The 10,398-nt window shown below is 40.2% G+C and overlaps 1 protein-coding gene across 1 annotated transcript in view; it reads right to left on the minus strand.

The window, feature by feature from the left end:
• EPC2 (enhancer of polycomb homolog 2 (Drosophila)) overlaps positions 1–8,649 on the minus strand; it is a 33,442-nt gene extending 24,793 nt beyond the window's left edge. The window contains exons 1-2 of the mRNA XM_010005590.1: positions 8,496–8,649; positions 1,044–1,189 (exon numbers count right to left, since the gene is read on the minus strand). Of these exons, the coding sequence (XP_010003892.1) occupies positions 1,044–1,189; positions 8,496–8,595 (246 nt within the window). The 5' untranslated portion in view covers positions 8,596–8,649. The remainder of the gene's footprint in view (positions 1–1,043; positions 1,190–8,495) is intronic.
• Positions 8,650–10,398: the final 1,749 nt, after the last annotated feature.

Here is a 10,398-nt window from a genome sequence, read left to right on the forward strand (position 1 = left end):
TATTCTTACAATATTTTATTTTAGGAAAACATATTTCAGTTCTTAAATTTAACCACTTTACTCAAGGAATGAAAGACAAAACCAGCAAAATAAGGATGCAAATTAATCTTGAGAAGTGATAACAAGAACTGCTTTAACTGAAAGCCAACACAGGGGTATCTACATCAAAGCTCTATGAGGCCTGAATACCACATGTTCAAACAGGTACCACCCAATGGACTCTACAATTTTTTTCTTCACACCCTGTCTTCCCAATATAGCAAGAAATCCTTACCTACTCCTTGTTAAAGTTGCTCCAAGTTGTAGAGAATACAACATTTTGTCCTCTTAACATGTAGCATTGAACTACATCAGGTTAAGTGAGGCAGAACTACTTAATCGGGCAATGGATTTTTCAATCCTGCAAAACATCCACCTCCGCTGAGAAGTAACTCCCTATTTCAAACTTGTCTTTCAGAAACTCATCCTTCAGATGCAATTTCAAAGTAATGTTTTTGGCTTTAAGACCCTTCTCCAGACACTGGTGTCACAGAACACCTCAGGAGCTGGCTATTAAGATACTGGTACCCGTCTGATAAAATGAATTACTAAATATATTTTCCTTGCTTCAAAAGCAAGGAAACCAAATGGGAGTATAACTTACTTTCTTGCATCTCATGTACACTCATAGCCAAAACTACACACCTACCCATCACCACAAGCTTCTTCCATACCAATACAGGTAAAACAATATGTTGCAAGTTGTCCTTTCTAACACAGTGTGGTTAGAAATTTAAATTCAAAAGCAGCTCCCTCCAACAAGCCCCCTAAACCTCCCTCCTCACCTGTTTTTTCAAGGTTACCAACACTGACAATAGGAGACAGCAATGTCATTTCTGTATAACCACAGGCTCACACAAACACACATCCTATTACTTGGGAAAAAAAATAAAAACAAAACAATTTAGAAAACTGAAAAACAAACAAAAAACCACCCAGAACCACCCCACCAGAAAACTCAGCAATCAGAAAACCCTCAGTCATTTCTTGGCCCAGTACAATACCTGACTAGAGCTGGCTTTTTCGAGTCTGTCAACCATGATTTCGAACTGCAGCGGCTTGATTTCCATCTTCCGGTTCAGCCTGTTCAGTAAGGTTTCATCCTCTGAGTCCATATCGTAATCTGGCTGTTCATTGTCCAGATTAAAGGCTGGAACACAAATATACACGCAATCCAAAAAAAAATAATTAAAACACTTGGTAAGTAACATCCTGTGGAAATACAGGAGTGTTCATCTGACAATCTGAAGTCAAACAGGATTTATAACACTTTGGACTAGCACATCTCACGACACCTTTTCTTTATGCTGAAAAGTTTCCCCATCCAACAAGACAGTAGTGACAAGTTGCTCATCTCCAACTCCCAAGACAAAGGGAATAAAGAAGTTTCATTTTAAGTGGCTCGAAAGGGTGACAGAAAAAAAGCTTTCATTTCAAAAATTACTCCAAAGGCATAGAAACCTCAACATACATTTACAAAACAAGAGCTAAAATGATTCATAATACTATTATAATAGTATAATAGCTCCTCCAAAATATAATGATTCGTTTCCTAACAACATAATCTACAATCAAGAAGTTGGAGAAAAAGCCCTTTAACTGAAGTTCTAACATAATTTCCATTGTCCATTTTAAAATATTACCACAAACCTAGTGTCTTAAAATACTTAAAGAGACTAAACTTCATTTTTTCCCTTCATATAACTGTGCAACAAACTGTACAAATGCTAAACAAATCCTATGGGAAGTGCTACTGTTTCTCCAAAACCAACTCCACTCTAGAGGTAAAACCAGAATATTCCTCCACATTCTCCAAATAGTTCCCAACTCCACAGCAAAGATTGTACTCTTTGGGTTCCACATTTAGACAAAGCAGAAGGAAGTTATTCAGATAACACAGCAGAAACTAAAGATTACAACAAGTATGAGCAAATTGCACCCAACAGCAAGAATTCTTAACATGAAATGTTAATTGTATCTAATAAAAGAGGTGAAACACTAACTAGAACACTCCAAACAATTAAATCACCAAGTCACTGTACAAAGAGCAGTGAAGGTTTGTTGAAATATATTCTATTCCCATAAGGCAAAGAGTACTATGTTATATTTATGCTCTTAACTCATGGCTATACCTAAGTGCTAACTTAAAGCAAACCTCTGCTACTGAGTTTCTCAGTGTACTTTAAGAAGACCTTAAAACAAGAACTTGGAAGAGCAGGAAAGACCAGGAGAAAAACAAAAACGCTAAAAATAAATCTTTAAAGCAAATTATAGTATTTTCTCTCCCATGAGCTGACCAGTCTACAAACAGGCAATAAACAGCACATTCTTGTCATATCTCAGACTAGCCCAAGACTACTCTTTCAGTATTCCAAAGCAATGAATTAGGCAACCCCCCCATGCATTTAATCTATCTGGCTATGCATGACAACAGCTGGGAAGTGCTAATAAGCAGTCCCTGACCATGTTCAGCCACAAACTGCTGCCTCTCAGAAGAGCCACTGCTCAGTGGTACTGATTCTGACAACACCACCTGGCCAGAAGGCTTCACTCACCTAACACATGCACTGTAAATCTACGGTAAGAATTTATTTAAAGAATAAATTAATAATAACAGGCTGTAGATACACATTAAGTGGAATTATTAATATTAATTCAATAATATAAGTTGCATGGCTACTTTATTTAATACGCTGTCATTGGGCACGTGACCCACAGCTCTCCCACTAACAATTAACACTACATTTACCTACAGCTTCCAACACTGGATCCTACTTCTGCAATGGAGTCTGTAGGCATCAAGTTTTGAGATGAAAATCAACACTTTTTCGATTTACTTCATACTTCAGTAAACTGCACTAAAAACATCACCAGGCAAGACTATGCACTTGACAGAAAAGACTGCTGCAGCACCTGGTGTGACTGCCACACCATCCTGTTCAAGGAGTCCACTAGCCAGCAACAAGCCAAGGAGCAATGAACCAGCTGCCAAGTACCAGTGCTGGACTTGCTGAAACCAGTCTGGTAAATACGTTCAGCCCCTGTTAAGCTTTGCTCCACTTCCTCCTGTGTGGCCCCAGCAGAGCTGCCCAGGAACACAGAGTGTTGGCACCAACAGCACATCCCATCAGCCATACACAGAAACGGGGTGAACTGTCCCACCTGAGCGGTGACCCTCCCACTCCTTAACGCCATTCCACTTCTTTCCAACATTGGGCAGAGCTTCTCTCTCATACAGCACTGGCCACTGTTCAAGTGTGGACCACACATGTCTCACTTTACCTGTTATTCACTGGACCTTCAAAACGCTTCAGAGCTCTACCAGGCAAGTCCAACCTTGGCAGCTCATACTTCTCCTCCTCCTGTGGATCGATGCCCAGTATTGCACTTCCCCTCCACTACAATCTGCAATTCCATGACCTCTTCGGCATAAACTGCCACCTTCACCAAAAAGGAAACTGCAGGTTTTCCCCACACCAAGACCATTCCCAGAGCTTATAAAACTAACACAGTCCCAATGCACACCGTGAAATCACTCTTAAACCATTCTGCTCAAGGAAGGTGGCCTAAGTTTTCTAAACCAGAAATCCCCATCATTTGGAAGATCTGTCCTAACAATCAAGTAGGTATCTCTACTCCCAAAACCAGGCGTTTAATCATGTTCTCACAGAATATGCAAGAATGCAGTGAAATCTACTGAAGACCAGAAAAGGCACTGCTTCTTCACCCTCAGACAAATGTTGCTCTTACACAAAAATCTCAACCTGCCAGTAGATAATTCGGTTATCCCCTGCAAACAAAAATCTTTCCAGTTGATTTTTCTAAACCAGAGTATCAGTGAACAGGAGGATGTCTGTAACAGAGATGATGTGATACTGTTCACCCACACACTGTAGCAGTGCCAGTAAACTTGCCTTCATTCCCCCACTAAGCAGAGAAGTCACTGAAAATTATTGAACCATGCACGTTCCTGAACCACCTTTCAGTACAACATTAGACAGGCTCAAGTGAGATGCACCTAGCAGGAGACACTAAGACTAACAAGAAAAAAGGAAAAAGCTCAACCATTCCATCAACAAGCAACTTAAAAGATCAACCAACTCCAGGACTGTCACGGGCTGGTACCGGGGGGCTACCAGGGACCCTATGATGAATACCAGCAGTAAGTCAGTGAGATCTCCACCTCAACTAGACAAGGCAGATCACTGCTCTGCCAGCACCTAAAGTGACCCTATGGTGCACCTCAGCTGAAAACAGACGAGTTCCTCTCTCTTAGCAGGTTGAACCAGTCCGCAGAGGTATCCAGTAAGCACCAGGACCAGCTCAAGACACACAGCACTGTATGCAACCAGAAGTGAAACAGGGAAGAAAGGTGCAAGCTCCCTTCTGGCTGTTATATTGGTTCCTCTGCCCCTGTGAACCACTAGCTAAGTCACATGTCAAGTCCACCTAACTTCACACGTAATACTACATGATTTGCTGATAAATCATCAGCTCTCCTAGCAGTCATTTTGAGACTTCATGAGTAGCAGAGTGCTGAAAAACAGAAATGGAAAAAACTGATCCATTAAAAAAAAGAAACCCAAAGCCCTGAGTTTCAACTCTATAAAAATATTTTGATAAATAACCGAAATGACAAAATGGAAGCATCCAACAGGAACTTCCCTGGAACAATCTACATTGAATATATCTAGTCTAATTTTCTTATATAAAAGTGTATCAGTACCGTGAGAGCAGCACTAGCCCTTGACACATATCCTGCTTTTCATCCCTGCCAGCAATGCTTCTCACACTGTTTGTCATGACCTGAAGTTATCAATATAATTCACTTTCAAAGAAAGGGGGTTTATAGGGACGCTGCAGGTTAATGACATGGAAGCAATACCTGCACTCCACCTCCTGTTGCCTTGCAAACAGGAAGGCCACAAAGGCTCAGCAGCCTCTGGAGCCTCAGGAAATGCGAGGCTATCGCTCTTTAACTGCTGCACACAATCCTCAGGAGCTAATCAACCCTAGGATGACTTTCCTGAAGTCTGTCCATCACTGCTCTTTGAAACATACTTTTAGTGACATCCTTAAACAACTAGTTTTTTTCTTTTCCTCAAGCACTGAGCGAACTGTATTGGTTCCAGAAAATGCCATTTTTCATCCTGGACTTGGCCTCTAGTATGGCAGCTTGCTGGCTTTGGAAGCCATCACAAGACACAGGTGGTTTATGTGCTGTGTGATGTACCAATCCATCACCACCCCCTGTTTCTGCCCCTGCCATAGCAACAGATGCAACTGCTCATTCATGCCTGCAAGAATTAGTGAAGAACTAGACTCTGCCACAGACAGCACTGTATTTCTGATCACCTGCTACCAGTTAGCACTTTAAGAACAAACACTATGCTAGTTCATATAGTCCATAACGGATAACCTACATCCCTTCCTCCTGCTAATTCATGGGAGCTTCCTGTGAATCTAGTTTTCCTGCTACAAGACACTTGAATTTGCCCACATTTCATGTTTCTACAGTGCATGAGAGGTGATCCTACCTTATACAAATGCTCAGAACTTGGCTGGTTTACTGTGTTGCAAAACCAATATTCTAGTTTACATCTTCTGCCACTTTGACAGGGGCTGCTACCAGGAATGGCTAGAGGGATTTGCCTTTGTTTATTTGAGCTCCCCTGGGAATTGAGTTTATGCTAACTTACAGAAATGCAACTTGTTTTTAAGTTAAGTGATATTAAATTTGGTTTAACTTAACTAAATTAACTAATTTCATTTAGGTAACTATATTAAGGCTACAGTTCCACAGCCATTTTGAGCTGACACAGGCATGAGTTACCACTAAAACAAGCAGTTCCACCAGCTTCCTTCCTCACAAAGACATGTTCCTTGTGCCAACACCAGCAATCATGCCATAAGCCAAAAACTGGTCAATATGGAGGTTCACCTAACCAAAAAATGACAGACAAGCTGTCAGCCAGATCACTTCCCTGAGTCATGTGTGAACACAACCACCACCAGAAAGGTGCTGCCAGGAAGGAAGGAGTGGGCAGTGTTGATCCTGAAGGCAGCAGATACATCCATGCTGACCAACAGCAAAGATGCACATCAAAGTAACAATATCCAAGGTAGCACCAATCACCTTGATGGCCACTCAGCAGCACCTCACTGGAACAAAGCTCCCAGCACTCCCCACCTGAACTCAAACACCTCAGGGGGAAGAGTGTCAAATACCATTTTACATATCCAGGCTGCAAACCCACAGCCCAAACAGATCCTGCTACAGAATCCTCTAAAAACATGCAACACAAGTTAAAAATGGCCAACTCCTAATTACATGAAATGCACACACTACACTTGGTTGATTTTTATTTTTTTTTAAAGAGTGTGTAGAGTTCATCCCACACAACTCCATGAAGATTATTTGATCTGTATTTGACTGTGTTACAATGAAGCATTGGTTTGGTCTCACTACCCTTTCTATACACATAGGTAAAACACACACATATATACACATACACAGATACTAACAATATATTTTTTGCTCCATTCTTATTGTTTCTGTCAGGTACACTGATTTGCTTATATCCACTTAGCTACAACTCTATCACAGGTACAAGTGGTGGTAACTTAGAACACATCTCTGTATTACTAAAGTACAAACATCCTTGGAAAAATATTAAGCATATTGGAATCTAATGAGTAGTCCAAGGCTTTTGTTTTATACTCAGTTCAAAGCCACCTGAGCTGGTGCTATCTAGGTCAACTAATATGTGGAACTATAATGATTCATGAATTCCACATCTCACAAAGACATTAACTTTTCTCTGCTTGGAACCACTGGTCTACATAAAATAATTATACTGGTAAAGTTAAAAATATTAAAACTATTGGCTACCACATGAAGAGCAAAACATAATTTGCTAGAAATAACCACCAGTATGTATGGATTACAGCATATTGCCTCTTGACAGTTATCAGTTTACTTAACTTCTCTGGCCAAAGTAAGTATTGTTGCTCTTTGTGGTTTTAGCATCAAAATAGAATTTGTAAGCAGTTTATGTAGCATAAAGCTGCTTGTATCACACCTACTCCAACCAGAATATGTGGGGAAAACTTGGAGCAGTATCTGATGTTTATCTTCAGCTCAACTAGCTTCTATAATTCTGTCCAGAAAGACTGAGTCCCAACAAGACAAAGAACATTTTGCTGTAATATATTTAACACTTTTAGACATGTTTAGTAACAATATTTACAGTGTTTCTGGCAGTGTCTAACAAATAAAAGAATAAAACACATTATTTGTTCAGCAGTTTCATTTCAGTTAATTCAACCTGCATTGCTTGCAGGTTTGTTTCTTCCATGAAGGTGAGAAATACTTAATTTCTTTTAGATAATTTCTTACACCACCAGTATGATCTCTAATGTATCACAAAGGATCTCAACTATGTTATTTCCAAAAACAATGATGAAAAAACTTTTCTCTAAAGTGACCCAGGACCATATTTGTGCTTTACTGTACGGACTGACAAACCACTGCAATGATTGAGTCTAAGGTTTTGCTACAAAGGTAACTGCTGGGAGAAGTCCAAGACACAAAATAACCTCCTAGAACCACATGCTGCGAAGGACAGATATGATTTGTGTGCCAAGGAACAGATGAACTATAAATGTGTCACTTGCAACAGAATATAAACAAAAAAAAGTGTTAGAAATGTGTCACTTGTCAACAGAATATAAACAAAAAAAAGTGTTAGAATTAATCTAGAGATCACTGTGATTAACTACAACTTTAGAGCAATTAATTAGATCTTTTAAGACATTGAAGCCAAACTCATGGAAAGAATACTTCCTTCTGTCTAAAAAAAACTCCAAGTTCCCTGCAGAAAGGGAACTCTACAGTTCTAGCAAAAATGCAGAGAAAACATAACTGTAACCCACAGCCTAGAATACATCCATGCTACTGTGAACAGCTCAAACTCCACTGTTGGCACAGCTAAAATTGAACCTTCAAGAAGTCCATTACCCTCAGCAGGATGAAGGCTGACTTCATTACAAAACCACTTCTGCTTTATTTTCTCCATTTATACAGAACTTTTGACTTAAAGGCATTCCAGACACATTCAGTAAGCAAGACGAACCCTAGTCCACTTACTAGGTGACCAACTGACCAGGTAAGACCTGGCAGCTGCTGTACATGGACATACACATCCAGCACTGTGCCCATAAACAAATATAGCAGGAAAAATCACAAGTCTACCTTCAAACTTAAAATTCTTCCAGAACATGACAGGAGACACTAGAATTTACATATAAAAATCTACCCTGGATTTCCAAGTCCTCCCACTTTCTGAATATTGTACCAATTTTGTCCTCAAGATTGTCTGAGAATTACTCTATTTAAATAAAGGTGAGGGGAAAAAATAGGGAGCAGACAACAAAACCAACATTTGTTAACTTACGTTGAATGTGAATGAACTGCTTTGGTTGCTTATACTCTCCTTTATACAAACGATTGTAATAGTTGACATTGCTCTCTGCTTCAGGGACTGGGATAACCATGCTTTCTTTCTTTTCTCTGAAAACTTGTTGTGCTGAGATAGCCCGTTGCAAATGATGTTCCTGCAAGAGGAAAAGTTAAGAGGTTGTTTATTTAGGTGTCAGTATACAGAAGTGCATACAAAGAGAGTTATCCTTCTCTCCTACTGTTTTTCTGCTGGTCTACAGCACACCCAGATAAAAGAGTTGAGGCTTTACTGTATTTTAGAGGACAGCAGGTTGCTTACTTCCAGGTTAGTGACAGGAGATGTATTCTCCACCATTTAGTGTATGGTGGGGTTCCTAACTGACAGGAACCTTAGAGCACTCTTAGAGGGAATGCAAGGCCAGACTACAGAGAGATGAAAAGGGCCCTTGGTTAGACAACAGCACACACCTTCTACAAGTCTGGGGAAAAGTCAAACATTCAAATTACACAAAATCACCTTAGTAGAATATCAGGGCTGGTATAAGCAAAAATCATCCAAAGTTCAGGCATGATCAGTTAACAGATGCATAGTAAATCCTTTAAAGTATTATAAACAACAGATTCAAATCAAAAGAATAGCTAATGTCATCATCCCTGTCTACCCAGCAATTCTTACTGGCTGGCTTTCTTTAGAAGTTCAGTGAGTTAAAAGCAACAAAAAGAGTAGTCTTCACAGAATGACACTTGAAAAGCACAGACTACCTGAACAGGTATCACTTCATTTTCTCCTTACAGGAGAGGAGTCAAATGCTATAGAATCACTTAAAGGAAAACACAGATCACAAGTGTATTAATTCACAAAGTTTTTTTCACACATAATTTTATTAGTCAACTCACTGAAACTCACCTACTGCTGCAAGTTTGCTTAAAGATTTCTTATTAATATTTGTGTTAACTTTGGCAAAGATAAACAGTACAGATGCAGTATTCAGATTCATGCTACAGTAAAAGCATCATTTCAGAGCAGCCTGCAGAACCTCCAAAATTAACTGACCAGCAAGCACCAAGAGGAGCCTGTTTGGCAGACTGGCAGATGGTGGGATGACTTTGAATGCTACCTCTCCTGTGTCTCCCTCCTCAAATCACAGGGTTGCAGCTGTACAGTGCAAACCCACCACTGCAGCCTACCCATTTCAACCATTACAAAATGCTAAGACTCCAAAAGGCTGCACTGGCACATGCTACCTGCTGTGTGTTCAGTGAAGAGGAAGAGTAGTAGCCTTCACAAGGATGCCTTAGATCACCACAGCCATTTACTTGGGAAAGTCAAGTAATGAGTTCTCCATCTATTTAAGTTAAACATAAACCCAGCTGCAGTTTCCTAGCAGTTTAAGAATTAGTCTCCAGCAGAACCAAAGCCTGAAAGCTTTGTTCTCCTTTTACTGTTCTTTCCCACCAGAATTCTTGCCTCCAGCTTCCAAAGTTTGAGGGGAAGGAAGACTATCAACTTGAAACTGAAGCTCAGCTCTGTCACAGGTCTATGCAACCTTACCTTGCCTATTCCAGGGGCTCAGGTTATCCCCTAGCCATTCCCACACACCTGACTGCTGAAAAGCATACTTGTTCTGAACATTAAAAGAAAACCAACACCAAAAAACCAAAACCAACACCAAAAAATCTGGCTGCTCTGTCTCCTCCTTTGATTTTCTGGGCTACCCCTCATCCTCATGATTAACACCAGTGATGATCCAGCCTCACAAGAGGTAACAACCCCACAAGCAGAACAACCGGGCACAGTCTGGCAGACATCGCAGTCTTGCCCATAAGAGACTCTGTACTACATGCTTGGTAAATTCTCTCAAGAACAGGATTTCTCTCTTGGCTGCTCTGTCTCCAAG

The sequence above is a fragment of the Chaetura pelagica genome, unplaced genomic scaffold, assembly GCF_000747805.2.
Source record: "Chaetura pelagica isolate M959 unplaced genomic scaffold, ChaPel_1.0 scaffold689, whole genome shotgun sequence".
Classification (NCBI taxonomy): Eukaryota; Metazoa; Chordata; class Aves; order Apodiformes; family Apodidae; genus Chaetura; species Chaetura pelagica.